This window comes from Nicotiana sylvestris, chromosome 6 (genome assembly GCF_000393655.2).
Source record: "Nicotiana sylvestris chromosome 6, ASM39365v2, whole genome shotgun sequence".
Classification (NCBI taxonomy): Eukaryota; Viridiplantae; Streptophyta; class Magnoliopsida; order Solanales; family Solanaceae; genus Nicotiana; species Nicotiana sylvestris.
The window spans coordinates 40,940,637-40,962,113 of record NC_091062.1 but is presented as its reverse complement, the minus strand read 5'-3'; the positions used below and the strand labels follow the sequence as shown (position 1 = coordinate 40,962,113).

Below are 21,477 nucleotides of genomic sequence, written 5' to 3'. Positions count from 1 at the left end.
AGACCCTTACACTACCAGACTCGACTATTTAAACCAATAATTAGCATAGCGAGCATTCAATTCTCCAGATAAATGTACAGAATATGTAGGCATCCATTTGGGTTTCAGGGAAACCCGATGGACTTTGGACAAGGCTATCTTAATGAGTCATTATGCGGAAAACATAACTGACTCGGATAGGTTTGACTATGATGCATGCACAATTAAACAGAGTAAGGTTTCTATTGGGTTATTAGACCGGTACCCTTGATCGGAAAACTCAAGAGGGAAAGGCACGGAACCGTCGACTGCACCGCTGATTGACTGGTTTTACCGCAAATACGTCTTTGCCAAATTTAAAGGGTGATAATATTGGAAGAGCGCAACCACTCATTATAAGTGTTGCTATGGTATTTGTTTGGCACGAGTGGAATATGATGTTGAAGATGCAGTTTACAAGAATGAAACAAATTGACATGTATTTCCACGTTCATAAGATGAATGATTACAATAATTGTAGTAATTATAACAATATTGAAACAAAGCAGTAAAGGAAAGCAGTTAAAGGAAAGAAAGACATGAAGAGCCAAGTCAGTTTCGTAGTGAAAGAATAAAAGACAATAAATAAAGCAATTAATGAGATAGTAAAGTCACAAGCAACATGCAATGGTAAAAGCCTAAAGCCATGCCGTCGACGCCCCCTTTTTCTCGCGAAATCAGGTATACAACATTGGGAGGACAACTCTATTCCCTTTCGAGAATTCGGTTTTGGAGTTTTGAAGAGTCACCACCTAATGATTATAGTGCATTAGGACACTTTAAGAAGGGTTTGAGATGAAGAGACCAGAGATTAGGGTAAGGGCTAGAAATTATCCCAAGGGGAAGGTGTTAGGCACCCCTCAAGATCCACTAGTGTGGTCCCAGCCATGTTACAATTGTGACTTTACAAGTAAACAATCAAGGCTCAAATAAGGACTTGGATATAACATTGCAATTAGGTTGAAAACTTATGAAAGTAAATAGGGAGGGCAGAAATTTATGGAAAAGATTTGAATAGTTTTACAAGAAAAGATGAAAGCAAATAATGGGAGGGGGTTCCTAGGTTTATGATTAATATAGATCACTTCAATGCAATATCCAGCAATCACTCCGCAGAAGAGGGGTCGCACGTGATATTAGCGCACCGGTCATCATATCCATATCTACCCTTCCCACCCCGTTGAGGTATTAAAGTGCGGAATGGTATCGTTACTTATTGCATGCTATTACCCGCCCCAATCCTATCAGTCTCGGAGGCATTAAGACTACTAACCCTAAAGGGGAAGGGATTTGGGGCCTTTGGGGAGTTTCAAAGGACAAAATACTAAGGCGTCAATCAAAACACACAATACAATAAAGGGGAGAGCAAATAAGCAAGTAAGGGCTCAAGTAAACCTCCTTGAATCACATAAGCCATAGAGTTTAGCATGTCTTGCACGTACTGGTTTGGTCTTTAAAATTAGAGTGATAAGCGGACTGGTTTAACTCATACTTTTAGACAGAAAGTCCGCATTAGGCTCACTCGAATGTAGTTGTCAAAAACTGAACCACTTTTAGCTATTTGTTGGATAGAACTACCGATTTCGAAAAGCAGACTATTTATAAAGAGTTACCAGTTTTTTTTAGAGTGAAACGAGTTTCAGGAAAAGAGTGCTCTATTTTGAAGAGGTATAAAAGAAATGAAAGGAACTTCAAATGGTATGCAGACTAGTAAAAAATTTCACGAACTTTATCGGAAAGAAGAGAGAGTTTCAGAAAATGCTAGTTTGTTTAGAAAAAATGTTTGTTAACTTACGAGGTTCAGAAAATCGCAGAAGACTGCCAGCTTTACCAAAGTATATATTAATTAAAACGGTTGGTGTTGTCTTGCAAAAATGAGACAGTTCAGATTCGAAGTTCCTATGGGCATGCTTTCTATACGTCAACTAATTTTAAAACTTTTAAACAGGAGTCTTACAAACATGGTATTTATATGAAACTTTGTTATTAAGCCTACAGTTTGCCTAATGGTATCATTATGTGCAGAAAATATAAACCCCTATGAGCATGGTATCTATATGCGTAATTGAAGAAAGTTTAGAAATTGATCCCTATAAACATGCTTTCTACGCGTGAAATTGTGCAGTTTAGAAATTAAACCTATAGACATGATTTCTACCCTTTGTGCATAAAAGTAACCCCACTCCCCTTTTCACAAAAATCCCATGAGTTTATACAAATTATTACAGTCCAATAAAAAATAAGACAGAAATTAAAAGTACATCAGAAATCATAGCTGCATCCGAGCAGCCTAATCCAGACTTAATATCTAACAATATGAGATTGAACCACTTCCGAGATCCAGATTTCCGAAGCCTTTCTCATATTTGGGGCGTGTCAAAGTTCCCAAGAGTCTCAAAGGGAATCAGGGCAGTACTTACACCCCAAACACATTTCAGAATTAAGAATATAGTGCTGTGTGGAAATGCCAACTCTCAGATGTCCAGGTTCAGAGGGAACTCAAGGTCCCAAAGCAAGGCTCAAAAGAGAGGGGCAGAACTTAAAATTCTAGGAATAGGTGTAAGTGCACAAAGGGGGAAGGGAATTAAAGAGAGATAGGGCAAGCTAGTGGTCATGCCCAGCAATTGGGATGCTGGCACACCCCTGGCCAGCGTGCTAGTCAACATTGAGAGCTAGGATCCATTGTGGATCAGGTTATGGCCTTGGCAGTAATTAAGATACTATCAGGCCAAGACGTTAACTCAGGCATATAGAAGGGAATAGGGGTAGGGATTCATAACAGAAATAGAAGCAAGGAAGAAAATATTTAACACAAATTACTGAACATGAACAGTGAAGTAAACAAAAGTCTGAAGCTGTAGAAAGGACACATAAGGATGAGGCAGAAAATTAAATCAGAACATACCAGTTTCAGGGAAACAGGAAAGAAACAATAGTCTTGTAAAGCCAAATTGCAAGCAAATAGTCAAAAAATCTCAGAAGAGAGTTGTGAGATTATGTGTGTAAAGTGCTGAATTGAGAGTGTGTGCGTAAGAGTAAGCAATTCGAAGTGTGTTGTAAAAGTATTGAATTGTCAGTCGAAAGTGTTGAACTGAAGGTTCAAGGTGGTGTAAGTGCAGAAGGGTCGTGCCCATTTTATAGTACAGAAAACAAGTAAGAAAAGGTAAGGGAATAGTTTGCAATCAATCACATAGAATCTCCCTTCAGTCAAGGGATTCTGATTTCAAACGGGTAGAAGACAATTAAGGAAAGAAATTTAATTTAAAAACTTTTCAAAATAGCACAAGAAGGGTAAATACACAGGAGTTATTTAAGGAAAAGGTTTAGTGGTACACGGTTTGTGAAAAATAAGGAAAGGGAATCAATCAAACAGCTAGGGAAATCATAATTACAGGCTTTGTTCAAATAAACCAAGTCAGGAATAGGTAAAGAAGGTTCAATTAAAGAAAATCAATGGCAGTCAGTCAAAACTTAGTAAAAGGAATTCGAAATCAATCAATTAGTTGTCAAAACCTTTTTTGAAAGAAGATTTTCTCATATATAAAGCACACCAGTATCAAACAAGAAGGAGTTGTCATGCTTATTAGAAAAGACAAGCATGGAAAAAGTTTAGAGTCACAAGCAAAGAGTTTCAAATTCAGTTCATATTACTTAGAATGAGTCTGACAGTCCGGGGTTCCAAAGTAGAACCCTAACCCGAACATAAAATCAAACTTGCCAAAGAAACCCCCCAAATCCTAGGGTTTCAAGTCGGATCAGACATAGAGATGAGAAGGCAAGTCATTGAAACAGACTCAAAGGTCTGTTTCAGAGCCTCATGAGAAACGAAACAGATATAATAGCAGGTTTGAAACAACAAGGAAAGAAACTGATTTAAAGCATGAAGAACATATTTTAAGAAAATCTAGGAACTTAGGCAAGTTCAGAAGAAAGAGTGATACGAACTTAAGAAGCAGTAGATGAAACATGCTTAGCAAGGACACAAACAGAGTCCAGTAAAGCAAATAAAAAGAACTTAATAGCGAACACATATAGTAGAAGAGTAAGGAAAACATAACAATGATTAGCATGTGAGCACATGAGTAACATGTATAATAGAAAAAGAAAACGTACGAGCATAATATAGGAGAACACACATAAAGAAAAGAGAAGGAAGAATCAAAAAGATGTTTTAAAAACCTTTCAGAAACCCTAAATCAAAGACAAATGATTTTAAAAAGAAAATTTGGGGAAAACACTTTAAATATGGGAATCCGATCTTGAGTCGGATGAGTGAAAATCAGGCTCCTGAGGCTTGAATATACCGAAGTAGAGGCCGAAGAAGCCATAGAACCCAAGATCTAAGAAGATCTGAAAGAGAACCGTCGAGGTCAAACGTCGAGACCTTGAGAACCCAAGGTCTAATGGTGTATAGGGGTGAGTATAGACCATCCGTGGCCTGAGAAGCCATGGATTCCGGTGAGATGGCGTTGGAAAATGGCAAGAGAGAACTAGGGCTTCAGGAACCTTCGAGAGATTTTTGAGAGAGGAGAGTGTTTGAAGGCGGCTGAGAGACAAGAATGAGGTAGGGTTAGGGGTATGGGCAGATTAAAAAAGGAAAGGGAAAATCTTGGTCGTTGATCAAAATGATCAATGGCTTGGATTAAAAGGGAGCCGGGTGGGTCGGAAAAAACAGGTTAAGGGTCGGGTTAAATAGGATTGGGCTGATCCGATTTTTAAGTGTAAAATTGGGTCAATTTTAGGCTAAAATTGTAAGGTGAGAGGGGCTACAATTGAAACGAAATAAGGCTGAATGTTAAATAGCCAGTTTTTCCTTTTTATTTTATAAAAATAATAAAAATAATTTTAAAAGCAAATTAAAAGTACTTGGCCAACAAAAAATATATAAATATCAATTTAAAAATATTGGAACCAATTTTACAATTATAAAATGCTATTAATCTTAAAGTATGCTACAATTGCAATTATATGCAATTGAAATTAACAAATACCAAATAACTTTGTAAAAATAAGCAAAAATCACTTTAATTATATTTTGGTGTAAATATGGGAATAAAATAAATTATTCACCAAAATTGATGATTTTGGGAATAGTTATGAATTTTGTACTGCTAAAATAGACAATAAATTGGTTTTAAAAAGTCTTTAAAAATTTGGGAAAATACCAAAACACTTGGGCATGCTTATGTATGCACATATATGTTATCTTGAAAGTATTTTGTATGAAAATACATAGGGAAAAAAAATGGGTATCAACAGACATTGCATATGGATAAGCTTTTTCAGGAAGTTTATTTACAACTGATTACTAAATAAACATCCATAATATAATATATTTATAACAAGAACTTATTTGTTTTCATAGGTAAAATACATAAGTTGCCACCCGAACTATGACCCAAATCCCGGTTACACACTTTCTGGGAACGAATATTACTTTACACACCCAACCTTTCCAAAGTGTATCTAAGATACACCACTTTTTTCTTAACCAGTTTTTCAGAATATTAACAATATCACGCACCAATCAAACAGTGACACGTGTTATTTAAAAAATAAAATAATTAAAATTACAATTATACCCCTCATCTTCCTCATCTAAACTACCATGGTCATCTTCCTCCTCTCTCCCCATCAAACACCAAAACTTCTTCCTCCACCTTTTACTTAATAACAAAGCCACCATTAACTAACAAAAATTACCAGAAAACACACCCAAAACTCCATCTTTTTCGCTGAAATTGAATCAAAATTTTTGAGCTCAAATCTAACATATTTTTCATTTCACTTCTGTAAAAGTTCGACCACCATTAACTGTCATCGCCACAAGTCAACTATTTTAAAAATCATCCATTAATAAAATTAAAGAATGTGCAAAATCTTGAGCTAAGCTTTAATGGTTGGAAAATATTTCGAAAAATTCTCGCTTCCTGAAAATTTGACTTCGCCATGGGTAAAGCTCAAGTTAAACTTCTCTACAACGAGAAGAGATATAAGAAATTGTGGTATAACTATTTGAGAAGAAGGAGATCGGGTGGTGGAGCTCAAGGAGTAGCTATGGCAGAATTTTAAAAAAGGAAGAAGATGACTCAATTTAAAATTTTAAAAAACTAAAAAAAATTTACATCTGATACAAAATTCTTTTGTTCACGCAACTCATTTGTTGGGAAAAACACGCACCATCCACGTGGACAAAGTAGTGTATATTAAATACACTTTAGAAAGGTTGAGTGTGTAAAATAATATTCGTTCTTAAAAAGTGTGTAACATGAATTTGGATTATAGTTTCGGGGATAACTTATGTATTTTGCGGTTTCATATTATTTGTATAAGACGAAAGCCGGAGGAAAAGGCGGAGATTCCAATTCTGTCACATCAGCTGTCACGCAAGAGCTTTTTCCATTTGTAGCTAAAGTCCAAATTCCCTAGGAAACCTTGTAAAGGTGACAGAAGTGGTAACCTACCAACTTTGCAGAACCAAAGAGTATCAAAATGTGTGTAGTGTTAAAGTGAAGCTAATCCATCGTATTTTAATGGACACCGACCAACATCTCTGTCCAGCTTTTGGGGTGCATGCGTTATGTTCTCTTCTTCGGGGAATATCTCGACATTTAACCGGTCGGCGTCGTGTTATTTTTTATTCGAAAAAGGATCAAATATTTCTTTGTACTATTAAAAAAGCTTTAAATATATTTATAGCTATACTTTGAATTTAAATATATTCCTGTCGATATGCAGTTAGTTCAAATATACCTCTTTTTATGTTGAGTTTGTCCAAAGTAGATATTTAATCCTACTTGGCACTGACATTTGATGAGGTGGATGCTACATGAATTGCCACCTCAGCTATACTTTGAGTTTAAATATACTCATATCGTTATATTATTAGTTTAAATATACCCCATTTCCGTTAAGTTTGACTAAAGTAGACATCCAATCCTACGTGACACTGACATTTGATGAGGTGTATGCTACATAGATTGCCACCTCAGCACCCCTATCCTATTTTATCCCTCTCTTCTATTTATTTTTCCACCGCTAAAATTTCCTTCCCCTCTACCACTATTGTCACCATTATCGCTACCTTGAAAAATATTATATTTCAATTTTTTTTTCTTTTATACATGAATTAGGGCGCTGAGGTGGCATGACATATCGCATCACCTCATCAAATCTTAGTGCCACGTAAGATTGGATGTCCATCTTGGACAAATTTAACAGAAGAGGGGTATATTTAAACCAATAATATTACGACATGGGTATATTTGGACCCAAAGTATAACGAAAAATATATTTAAACTTTTTCTCATAGTACAGAGATATATTTGGCCATTTTCCCTTTTTTTATTTTTTTTGGCCAGCCAACTGGAAACCACGGGCATGCGCCTTATATTTTCTAAATAAAACATTTTTAGATATTTTACCTACTTCACATATAAAATTATTTTGCGTATATTTGGATCAAATTGATAAATGCATTAAGTTGTTTGAACATAATCTTATCTCACTCAATCATAGATAATTAAGAATGTATTTTTACCTCATTAAATCACTTAACTATAAAAAATTTAATAGGAGTATAATTTAGTATAAACATTCCATGCGAATAAGTTTTTATTTCGATATAATAAAGTTCATTACACGTATTGCTTAGCGCGCGTACTCAAATTGTCAAGTCAAGTTAGAGATATTAATCCATACACTTTTATTAAAATTTCTTCCTGCTTTATCTGTCATAATTGTAAATAAAGGTAGAAAAGTGTAGAGGCAAGCATTAGAGCTGGCTAACTTGGTCACTTCCTTAAAGAAAGCATATGCTACTGCATTACCTTCGAGTAAAATGTTGTTATATTTTCGAGGAGTAGTATTACCTCCACATTTTATGTCTTGGTTTCTATAGGTAACAACTCATGCTGCGGACTAGCTTTAGTCCTTGAAGCACAGCGAATAGGTCTGTTTGAATATGATTTATGTATTTTCTGCCAGCATAAAAACCAACAAACTAATCTCCATTCACATCAATGTTCAGCTTATAAACGTCCTTTACGTGGAGGATGCCATTGCATTATTTTCGTTTTCAAGTGTCACGATCCAAAATCAGAGCTCAAGCGTCGTGATGACACATAGTCTCTAAGATTAGGTAAGTCAGTAACTTATAACAGTTAAGCCAGTTAAACATAATATTTTTAAAATAGAGTTTAATATAAATACTGATATGAAGGTGATACAAGCCTATGCAGTAATAATCACAACAATCCTCCTAAGAGTAGGTAGTACAGGGTCACGAACTCTAGATGATTACATAGGAATATCTAAAAAACAAAATACAATACTGTTCGGATAACGAATTAACAATATAATCAAAAGGAAAAAGACTCCAAGGGACTGCGGCGACCAAGTAGCTCTACCTTAAATCCGCGCGACCAAGAAGCTAATTATGTCTGAGTCTGTTATCTCCGATACCTAGATCTACACAAAAATATATAAAAGTGTAGTATGAGTATACAACAGTGAATACACAGTAAGCATCAAGACTAACCCCCGTAGAATAGTGAGGAGGTATAATTCAAGACACCTACTAGTCATAATAACCTGTGCAGTATATAACTATAAAGCTAAAAATGGAAGAAAGAATCAGTAAATGGAAACAAGGAATAAGCATGTGATAAAAATAGTAAAGTAATCAGAACACCGTTAAAGTACCAGTGAAACCAAATAAGTTAAACAAGTGACAACTGAATAATCAAGTCGTTCCAGCACAAATTTCATAACAAAATTACTCTGAGATACCTCATCTCAAAATCACAAGTCACGAGTCCCAAATCACAAATCATGTACTCATAGCACCTTGTACACATTATTAATCACACTCACATAGATAACTCACGTGTCAATATCTCAATCCGTCCGCCATAGTCACAAGCTCGCTATGACAATCCGCCGAGCGTGGTCATAGGCTCAATATCACAATAGAAGTAGATAATACAAGAATACATGTGCATGATCAAGGAATGTGAAGTTTTATTCTCACGCACCGGTGTAAACAACATGATACAATGTATGCTTGTTCGAGTGTACTATTACAGTCCAAGTTAACAAATAGTATCAAAGACATTGAGTAGCTCATTAGAAGCAACATAACAAGCCATGTAAGGTGCATAACATACATAAGAAAAATCACACTATCACACGAATATCCTCAATATTGTGCTCCCAGGCCGTCACATATCAACCCTGACATAGCTACCTTTGTCATAATAGCCATCCGTATCGCTCCGCCCATATATTTAACACAGCCACCCGTATCATTCCGTGCAGACATTAACAGAATAGTCACCCGTATCACTCCGCCCAGATAATATATTAATAGCCACTCGTATCACTCCGCACAATCTAGTTAGATGCCACACTTTTGCTCCGCATAGCAACAATCAATCCACACAATAAATCCATATGTGCTAATATCACAATAACACGACATATCAACTCGTATGACTAGTCCCCATAGGCCACAACTTTTTCACAACAACTATACTAATATCACCACAACTATATCCCACAACTCAAACATGATGTGTATAAAATCTCAATAGCAATAAAATGAACAGAAAAAATAACTCAACATTTAACAATACACCATTAAACAACAACTTCAATTAAAACAGGTTAATGACTTTTAATAACTTCAACTTCAATTATTTACTTAAGAATAAACTCAATAATGAAGGTATTTCCATGAAATGACAATTTCTAATTCTTGTGTATGCCATGAGCTAACAACTAAAGAGGTTGCATGAACTAGCAACTACGTCTAACTGCATGAGAATAATTTGACAATAATACGATATCATGTAATAGCAACTTCACGTAAGAATAATTCAACAATAAAAGAGGTAACGCGAAAATAACAAGGTGACAACTTCAAATAAAGTATATAAGAATAAACTTGACAGTAGAATATAGAACATGAAATGACAAATTCAATTAAAAGCATATAAGAAGCCTAAGAGTCTAATCCGGGTCGATTTCACATACAAGGCTGTATACACACTCGTCACTTCATGTACACATCATCCACATAATCCTAATAGTGCAATTAAGCTCAATTTTACGGGGTAGTCTCCCACACAAAGTTAGACAAGATATTTACCTCAAAGAAGCTAAATCAATACTCTAAAAAGCCTTTTCCGTGTGAGATAACCTCAGGACAATTCGAATCTAGTCAAAATAACTTAATATCATAAATAAAAGCCATAGAAAATAATTCCAGAAAATAAAGCTTCGGTCATTAATGAAAATAAAAAAGTCAACCCAAAAAGACAGCTATGGGCTTGCACCTCGGAATCTGACGAAACTTAAATACTCATTCCGATACGAGTCCAACCATACCAAAATCATCCAATTCCAATCTCAAATCGCCCTTCAAATCATCATTTTTATATTATAAAAAGTTTTTACAGTAATCCCCAATTTCTCCAATTCAAATCTCTAATTAAATGATAAAAACAAAGATGTAATCATGAAATTTAACCAAATCAAGGTCAAGAATACTAACCCGATCCAAAACATGAAAATTCCCTCAAAAATCACTCAAATCCAAGCTCTCTAACTCAAAAAGTGATAAAATAACATAACCCTCGAAATACATTATTTTTATATTCTACCCAAGTATTATACATTGCGATCACAAAAGTTACCACACGATTGCGAAGAACAAAACTCATAAGCTGCCAAAGCATGCTACGCGGACGCGGAAGCCCAGAAACGAACGCGATGACTTGCCTCACTGTGCCTACGCGAACGCGGCCTTGATCTCACGAACGCGAAGGCTAAAATTCCTGGTGCCCAGCCGGTCTCTCCTACTACGCGAACACAAATCTCTTTTCGCGACCGCAAAGAACTCATTTCCCAAGCTCCGCAAACACAGCCACATATTCGCGAACACGAAGAACAAATTGTGCCTGCCTCCAAATTACCTTATACGAACGCGAAGAGATGTTCACGATTGCAATGAACAACATCAGACACCAGCAAAACAATAGTCCAAGATAAGAGAAAATGGCCCGTATCCCATCCGAAACACACCCGAGGTCAGCGGGACCCCATCCAAACATACTACCCAATCCCAAATCACAATACGAACTCAGTCGAAGCCTCAAACCACATAAAACAACACCAAAATCACAAATCGCGCATCAATTCAAGCCTAATGAACTAATGAACTTCCAACTTCTAAAACTAATACCGAAACATATCAAACCAATTCCGAATGAGCATAAATTTTGTATGAAAGTCCCAAATGGCACAACGGAACTATATCAACTCCCGGAACCATAATCCGAGCCCTATAACAATAAAGTCAACTCCCAATAAAACTTTTCAACCTTCTAAACCTTTAACAATCAAACTTTCGCCAAAAAGTGCCAAATCAACCTACGGACCACCAAATCCAAATTCGGACATATGCCTAAGTTCAAAATTACCAAACGAAGCTATTGGAATCATTAAAACACCATTCCGGAGTATAAAAAAGTCAAACTTCGTTCAACTCTCACCACTTAAGCTTTTAAAACAAGAATCATTCTTCCAAATCAATCTCGACACAGACTTTCTGCAACTTTTCCAACTTGAATTTGATCCGTTCAACCACCCGAAACTCAGCCGAGGCCCCCGAGACCTCAATCAAACATGCCAACATATCACATAACCTCATTCAAAGTTGTTCCAACCTTCGGAACGATCAAAACAACATCAAAATGTCAAATTGACATCAAATTCAAGCCTAAGAATTCCAAAAACTTCCAAATTCCGCTTTTGATCAAAAAGTCTATCAAACCTCGCCCGAATGACCTGAAATTTTGCACACACATCACTAGTCACACAATACCTACTCCAACTTCTGGAATTCCATTCCAAGCTATATACAAAATCTCACCTAATAACCGGAAAACGCCAAAATTCCAAATTTCGCCAATTCAAGCCTAAATCTACTCCGGACCTCCAAAACACATTCCGATCACACTCCTAAGTCCCAAATCACCTCCCAAAGCTATCCAAGCAATCAAAATTCACATCCAAGCCCTTTCTTACATAAGTCAACATTTGGTTGACTTTTCCAACTTAAGCTTACTCAAAAGAGACTATGTGTCTCAAACCTTACAAAACCTCTCAGAACCCGAACCAACCAACCCGATAACACATAATACAGCTGAACAAGACAATAAGAAGCATAAATAGGGGAAACAGAGTGGTAACTCATGAAATGACCGGCCAGTTCATTACATCTGGTCTTCTTCCTCTCGTATGCCGAGAATGTCATTAGAAATCTGATTTCCCAATCACAACCCCTAGTGTCGATAACAGAATAACCACTTATCGTGAGGGTTATTCATTCATATACTCTTATACTTTAACCTTATAATTCAAACCACCAATTGACCCAGTGATTATAGAGTTCTATCGTTATTTCAATGTTTTTCTCAGGCAAATAGGGCTGATAATATGGAGGGCAATGGCTTGCCTTTGCTACTTATCAAGTTTAGTTTCTTCCCCTTTCTCTTTTCGTCACCTCCTCCATCTCTTTTTTCCCAAAGCTTTTCCACGAAGGTGTTTGCACACTTGCAACAAGAAGCAAACAAGTCTTGGTTAGTCTTGATGATGACCGTGACCGAGGTTGGTATGCTCAGTCCGTTGCTCTCCCAACCCGTGCTCTAGTGGGGGAAGAGAATATGCCCTTTCCCGAGAAATAAAATTTTGCACGTGAGTATTTCCCTTTATTTCTATAGTATGCAATTTTCTTTCTTAAAATACTAACCTTCTTGCTTGTTTCTTCTTATTTTACAACAATCATGGAAGTCTTCGGTGAGATTCCCGACTTTTGTGATTGGGTAGAGAAGATGTTACTACTGCTCCTATGGAGCAAAGATCTTAGAAGTTTGTGGAAAGTTAAAACCCACGGTATGTTATATTACTTTACCATAAATTTTCTCCTTTTTCATGCTTATTTTGACATCCTTTTTTTATTTGAAGGATTTGCAATCCGCGGAGTTCTTCCTGCTCCTACAGTTAGACTTGATGTCAACACTACTCAGGAGTGGATTTTAAATGTGTCATCTTGAAATAGAATAAATAAAGAATCTCGCACCACTGATGAAGAAGAAGAAGAAGATGAAGGCTCCATAGTGAAGAGGCCTAGAGTCAGGAGGTGTGTTGTCTTAGATGATGAATCCAACGCCCCTCAGAACTAGCCTTCAGACTCCGTGCATTTTCACTTGGTTGAGGACCCTGAAGAGGTCCCTCTAGACATTTCAGAGGATGAAGATTCTAACCCTGCCTTGAACCTTTCTTCAAGTCCTATTGAAAGGATTTTTGCTCAAGGATTTGAGGGTGAAGAGGAAGAATTTGGATTCATTTTTGAAGAGCCACCTCTTTCTACTCTTCCCATAAATACCAATGCTCTTGCAGTTGCTCCTGCTGCTACTTCCACTGCTATCCCTCGAGATGAAGCTGGTCCTTCCACTAGGAGTGGTATGAATCAGGTTATGATTGAAGTCCTCAAGGGCATGAACTTGCTGAAGAAATTTAATCGAGCTGCAGTTTGGTTGAAACCTTTAATGGGCCCTATCGAGAGGAAAAAAAACTTGAATCCTACTCCTCTATCAACAACGACAACAACAACAACCCAGTATAATTCCACAAGTAGAGTCTGGGAAGGGTAGTGTGTACGCAGACCTTACCCCTACCGTGGGAGATAGAGAGGCTATTTCCTATAGAATCCCACTGCTCCAGCACTCTAATGAATGATTTAATTCATTGTGCTCTCAAGGTACGTCTTTCCTCTCTTACCTCTTTCATCTCTTCTTTATTTAAGTTTATAATACCTTCCCTTGCCTTTTTGAAGCTAAATCTAACATGTATGGAGCCGATGAAGAGAGTGTCTTAGACGGAGCAACAAGTTCCAGATTTAAGCACGGAAGCTGACAACTGGAAAGAGCAATTTGCAAGCCTCTAGTTAGAGAAGGATGTCTTGGCTGGTGAGAAAGAAACTTTGGAGCAATAACAAAAGATCACTATTTCTGAGTTAGCAGTAATGAAAGGTTCTGCCAATCAGGAAGAGAAGAAAACAGATAGGATGGAGTCCACGTTTGCTGAGCAGCATTCAAGGGCTACTGAAGAGATTTGGAGTTTTAAAGGACTTCTGAACAAAAAAGAGTGTACACGGGTGATTTGGTCCAAGAATTAACTCAAGCCCAAGAAGATCTCTGCACTCTTCCAGCAAAGTTAAGTCCCTTCAAGCTATATTAGAACCTTTGAAGGGTTCTTATGAAGCTGCCAAGGCTGAAAAAGATTAGCTGAGGCAGAAGTTGAAAAATTAGAGAAAGATTACGAGTCTCTCGAGGACAAACTAACTCTAGATGTGAGTTGGGCCATCTTGAACACCCGTCTTTAATATTTGGTTGAGGTTAGCCAAGAAGACTTTGATCTTGAAGTTGAGATTGCCAGGCTAATGATGCAATTGAAACTACTCAGAAATGTCAAAGTTTATCTACACCTGAGGATGAAAGTTCCAAGGGTGATTTAAGCAAATATGATTCAGAGGCTGATCCTGTTGATCCCAGCCTTCATCTTATAGTCCCCAAGTTGATCCTTCGGCTTCTTCTCAAGATGCTCGCTAGTTTTCTCTATCAACAATGATTTTTGATATTTCTTTGATATTTTTGGATATTTTTTTTATTTGTTTTAATAAACTTTATCAATATCAATGTTAACTTTCGACATATTTTATGTATTCTTTTGCTCTTTGATTTCCGAGCATTTTTTCATATTATCTAAGTAGAATGAATACTTTAATATGCTGCAACTAAATACATACAGTCTTAATTATAAAAGAGGGTCCTTTTACATAAACAATACTGATACAGATGGCGTCTCATCTTCATATTTGTGCAAAAAGTGAAATATAAAGTAATTTGAAGAAGTTTTATTTGAACTTTCAAAACAAATATTCATGTACATCATTTTCATAACTACTTTTATTTGAGCTTGATATTTGAAATTTTCTTCAAGGTTTATTTTTCATTTTAATACATGCTTTGAGCTATGCTTCTTCCATGTGTATAGTCTTCCCAGTGTTTTAAGCTTTGAGGTATGAAAACTTGAACACTGGGTGAACTTCCCTCCATGCTCCTTTAAGTGAAAAGAAAATACACACGGGACTTGGGAATAATTTTTAAGATGATGACTGCTTAACGCTTCCCATCATAATTGTTGTAACCTAAACTAAGAATAATTAAATATTCCACGTGTCTTTTGGGTCTAATGTCATCATCTGGTTCCGGCTAGCTTTTTGCATATCATCTAAAATAGTTAGCAAAATTTATATGAAAAAATAAATAATGAACTTTGAGATACTTGACTGTGAATACTTGCTCAAAAGTAATATTTATTCAAGTGTACCGCATTCCAATTGGAAAGTAGAAATTTCCCATCCATGGTCTCTAACACATATGCTCCTTTACCAGTAGCGCCTTGAACATGATTGTCACGACCCAGTTTCTCCCTCCGTGAATTGTCGTGACGGCACCTAGTCTTTACGACTAGGTAAGCCTAACATTTACGGAATAAAGGACGAAAACATAAAAGCTATCAACTAATAAGTAAATTTAAACAAGGAAATGATATGCCGCTCGGTATATACATTAACACTTCCGAAGAATACATAAACTCTCCCAAAATTCGGAATGTCATAAGTCAAAAGCTAAAGAAAGACACAGTACTCCCATACTCCAGAGTCCAATACAAGAGAAAAATACAAGAAGGGTTGACTTGGGGTGGAATAGATAGGGACTTCGAGGTCTGCGGACGAGACAAATATACCTTGAAGTCTCTACAATTGGCTTGCCTCACTGGTGATGTAGTTGGTAAGAGGTACCTGGATCTGCACACGAAAAACATGTATAGGAAAGGGCATGAGTACACATAGCGGTACCCAGTAAGTGGCAAGCCTAACCTTGGTCGAGTAGTAACGAGATCAGGTTAGGGCCCTACTGGTTTAAATAAAATAAATTTTAACAGAAATAAATATCGCGGTAAAGAAATAAATACTAAAATTTTAATTAGGAAATAAGCATAGAGGAGCAACAGCTCAGAAAACAAAAATCGTAACAGGGGATCTCTTGGGATACCGTCCTGTAGTCCCAAGCATAAATGCGTAGGGGGATCTCCCAAAATACCATTCTGTAGTCCCAAAGTAAATATGCAGTGCTGGGGCATCTCCCAAAATACCATTCCATAGTCCCAAAGTAAATATGCAGTATAGGGGGATCTCCCCGAATACTGTTATGTAGTCCCAAAATAAATATGCAGTGCAACCTAACGGAGATAATAGTTACATCAAGAAAAACACAATTTAGACTAAGTCTGAATCAAGGAAGAACAAGAAAATTTCACTAAGACATGCTACACAGATCTCAGATAGGCAGTTAAGACAATTAAAGAATGTAGGCATGCTTTCCTAAACTAAACAAGATAGTTAAATATACTAGCGTTCCTCAATTAAAGGAAAAATAGATATTTGCTTAATGAAAATGTTTTCAACAATAGCCCTTATACGCACTCGTCACCTCACGTACATGGTGCTCACATATCAAACAGTACCAATCCTAAGGGGAGTTCCCCCACACAAGGTTAGACAAGCCACTTACCTCGAACCAAGCTCAAATCAATTTGAAATCATGCTCTTGCCACGAGTATCCAACTACGAGTGGCCCAAATTTAATCAATTCAATTTCATAACGTAAATATAGTTACAAGCAACTAATTTAGCTAATGAAATTAAGGCTAAGGAAAGAAAATAGAAAAACGACCAAAAATCCTCCCCGGGCCCATGTTTTGGAATTGGGCAAAAGTCACAAATAATGAACATACATTCACTCCCGAGTTCGGATAGACAATTAGTTTTGAAATCCGACCTCAATTTGAGGTCTCCCCAAATTTCAAAATCATCTAATTTCTACCCAAAAATCTCCAATTTCACTATAAAAGCCTTAGATTACCCGTTAAAATCTTGTACAATGACGTGAAATATTGAAAGAAACTAGTTAAGAATTACATACCTATGATTTGGGGAAGAAGAAGTCTTTGGAAAATCATCTCTACCCGGACTACGCACGTAAACCGAGGAGGGATAAAATGAGATTTTAAGCCCTCAGAACACAGAGTTTAGTTTTTATTCATAAGATGATTTGTCAGATCATCACATTCTCCACCTCTAAAACAATCGTTCGTCCTCGAACGGACATCGAAAAGTACCTGGGCTAGCAAAAAGGTGGGGATATCTACTCCGTATGTCCGACTCGGATTCCTAAGTTGCCTCCTCGACCGGCTGACCCCACCACTGAACCTTTACTGATACAATGTTCTTTGACCTCAGCTTTCAAACATGCCTGCCCAAATAGCTACTGGCTCCTCAACAAAGGATAGATCCTTGTCCAACTGAACTGAATTGAAATCCAACACGTGAGACAAATCACTATGATACCTCCGGAGCATCAAAACATGAAATACTTGATGAACTCCTGCCAAGCTAGGAGGTAAGGCAAGCTCATAAACAACCTCCCCAACACGCCACAACACCTCAAAGGGACCAATAAACCTTGGGCTCAACTTGCCCCTCTATCCGAATCTCATAACGCCCTTCATAGGTGAAACCTGAGGCAAGACCCCCTCTTCAACCATAAATGAAACATTGTGAACCTTCTGGTCTGCATAACTCTTCTATCTGGACTGGGCTATGCAAAGTCTATCAAGAATCACCTTAACCTTCTCCAAAGTATCCTGCACCAAGTCTGTGCCCAATAATCTAGCATCCCCCAGTCAAACCACCCCACTGAGGACCGACACTGCCTACCATACAGAGCCTCATACGGTACCATCTGAATACTGGACTGATAACTGTTGTCATAGGCAAACTCTACAAGTGGCAAGAACTGAGCCCAAGAACCTCCAAACTCCATTGCACATGCACGGTCAAGAATCTGAATAGTGCGCTCGGACTGTCCGTCTGTCTAAAGGTGAAATGCTGTGCTCAACTCCACCCGACTACCCAACTCATGCTGTACGGCTCTCCAAAATCGTGACGTAAACTGCGTTTCCCATCCAGATATGATAGATACCAGCACGCCATTAAATCTGATAATCTTTCGGATATAAACTTGAGCAAGCTGCTCGAAAGAATAGGTAGTCGTCACAAGAGGAAATGAGATGACTTGGTAAGTCTATCCACAATCATCCAAACTGCATCAAACTTCTGCTGAGTTCGTGGGAGTCAAACAATGAAATCCATAGTGATCCGCTCCTATTTTTACTCCGGGATATCTAACTTCTGAAGCAATCCACCCGGTCTCTGATGCTCATACTTCACCTGCTGCCCATTTAGACACCAAGAAACATACTCCATTATGTCTTTCTTCATCATACGCCACAAATAATTCTACCTCAAGTCCTCGTACATATTTGCGGCACCCGAATGAATAAAGTACCACGAGCTATGAGTCTCTTAAAGGATCAACTCACGCAAACCAATCACATTAGGTACACATAGTCTACCTTGCATCCTCAATGCACCATCATCTCAAATAGTGACCTCCTTAGCATCATCGTGTTGAACCGTGTCCTTAAGGACAAGTAGATGGGGGTCATCATACTGACGCTCCCTGATACGATCATAAAGAGAAGATCGAGAGACCACACAAGCCAATACTTGACTAGGCTAAAAGAATGTCCAATCTCACAAATTGGCTGGTTAAGGCTTGAACATCCATCGCCATGGGCCTCTCTGTTGTTGGTAGATAAGCTACACTCCCCAAACTCTCTGCCCGGTGACTCAAAGAATTGGCCACCACATTGGCCTTCCCCGGATGGTACAAAATAGTGATATCATAATCCTTAAGCACCTCCAACCACCTCCTCTAACAAAAATTAAGATCCTTCTACTTGAAAAGATATTGCAAACTCCGGTGATCAATATAGATCTCACAAGGGACACCGTACAAATAATGCCTCAAAATCTTCAAGGCATAAACAATAGCTGCTAGCTCAAGATCGTGGACATGATACTTCTTCTCATGCACCTTCAACTGTCTGGACGAGTAGGCAATCACCCTACGATCCTGCATCAATACCACGCCAAGGCCAACTCACGACACATCATAATAAACTATATAAGACCCCGAACCTGAATGCAATACAATTACTAGGCTATAGTCAAAGTTGTCTTGAGCTTCTGAAAGCTCTCCTCACACTCTTTCGTCCACTTGAAAGGAGCACCCTTTTGGGTAAACCGGGTCATAGGCATTGTAATAGATGAAAACCCCTCAACAAAGCGACAGTAACATCTCGCCAAACCTAGGAAACTCCTAATCTCGGTAGCTGAGGATGGTCTAGGCAACACTACACTTCTTCCACTTTCTTCGGATCTACCTTGATCCCTTTTCTCGACACCACGTGACCCAAAAATGCCACGGAGTCCAACCAGAACTCATATTTTGAGAACTTTGCGTATAATTTCTTTTCTCTCAAAGTCTGAAGCATAGTCCTCAAATGATGCTGGTGATCTTCCCGATTCCAGGAGTATACCAGAATGTCATCAATAAAGACAATGACGAATGCATAAAGATAAGGCTGAAATACATTGTGCATCAAATGCATAAATATTGCTGGGGCGTTGGTTAACCCAAATGACATAACAAGGAACTCGTAATGACCATACCGAGTGCTGAAAGAATTCTTTGGGATATCTGGCTCCCGAACCTTCAACTGATGATAAACCGAACTCAAGTCAATTTTGGAAAACACTCAGGCACCCTGTAACCGATCAAATAGGTCATCAATACAAGGTAAAGGATACCGGTTCTTCACTGTAACTTTGTTCAACTAGTGATAATCAATGCATATACACATAGAACCATCCTTTTTCTTCACAAATAAGATAGGAGCACCCCTAAGGCGACACACTACGCCGAATGAAACCCTTATCAAGCAATTCCTGTAACTGTTCCTTCAAATCCTTCAACTTAGAAGGGGTCATACGATATAGAGGAATAGAGATGGGTTGAGTGCCCGACAATAAATCAATGCCAAAATCAAGCGGCATGCCCGGAAGATTAGCTGAAAACACATCAAGAAAATCCCTCACTATTGGGACTGAATAAAGTGTAGGGGTATCAATACTAACATCTCTCACATAGGCTAGATACGCGTCACACCCCTTCTCAACCATTTGCTGAGCCTTAAGAAATGAAATGACCCTACTAGGAGTGCAATATAAGGTACCCCTCCACTCTAATCGCGATAAACCTGGCATAGCCAGTGTCACAGTCTTGGCGTGACAATCAAGAATAGCATAATGGGGCGACAACCAGTCCATGCCCAAGATAACATCAAAATCTACCATGCTGAGCACTAACAAATTGCCTCTGGTAACAAAACCACTAAGACTGATAAAAAATGACCAATAAATGCGGTCTACAACAAGAGAATCTCCCAAAAGAGTAGATACATAAATAGGGGAACTCAAAGAATCCTGAGATACGCCAAAATGCGGGGCAAAATAAGATGACACATAACAATAAGTGGAGCCTGGATCAAATAGAAACGATGCATCTCTATGACAGACTGGAACAATACCTGTAATGACAGAATCAGAAGCAACAATCTTTGTACGAGAAGGAAGGGCATAGTATCTGGCCCGACCTCTACCTCTAGGATGAACCCTACCACCCCGACCTCCACCTCTAGTTGGCTGAGCAAGTGGGGTGGCAGCTGGTGCTGTAATGATAGCCTGAGGACTTGGTGGAGCACGTTATGGCTGAGAAGGCTGTAGAGGTTCACCCCTCCTAAGTCTGGGGCAATGTCTCACCATATGGAAAGTGTCACAACACTCAAAACAAGTTCTGGGAGGATGTGGTGGTTGTGACTAACTTGGACCAGGTCTGCTGGACAGACCACTGATGGCACCCTATGCAGGAGGCACACTAGATACTGGAGGTGCATAATAAGTCTCCTAAGGTCTAGAAGAGGCTGGAATACCATTAGATGCTGGAAGAGCTGAATGAACAGGGCTACTTACATAACCCCTACCATGACGGACTGCAGCTGGGGCACGGGCACCAAAATAATGTCCCGACTCTCGAGACCTCTTGGCCTCTCTCTCCTCCCTATCCTGAGCAAGCATGCCCTCTACTCTTCTAGCAATACTCACCACCTGCTGATCGAGATATCCATCTCAAGCTCCCATGCCATGCTAGCCCTGATGCTGGGAATGAGTCCTTCAATAAATCGGCGAACCCTCTCTCAAACTGTAGAAACCAAAGTCGGTGCATGTCTAGCCAAGTCACTAAAACGAATTGCATATTCTGAAATAGTCATAGTACCCTGGTGCAACTGCTCAAACTCCATGCG

General features: G+C 38.3%; 1 protein-coding gene across 1 annotated transcript; it reads right to left on the bottom strand.

The window, feature by feature from the left end:
- Window positions 1-20,017: 20,017 nt before the first annotated feature.
- LOC138870525 (uncharacterized) lies at window positions 20,018-20,470 on the bottom strand. Its single transcript, XM_070148336.1, has one exon. The coding sequence runs from the start codon at window positions 20,468-20,470 to the stop codon at window positions 20,018-20,020; it is 453 nt and encodes a 150-aa protein (XP_070004437.1).
- Between the last annotated feature and the right edge of the window lie 1,007 nt (window positions 20,471-21,477).

What these genes read in the sequence shown, in the direction of transcription:
- LOC138870525 (XM_070148336.1), bottom strand. Translation starts at nt 20,470, where the DNA reads ATGGTAGATTTTGATGTTATCTTGGGCATGGACTGGTTGTCGCCCCAT.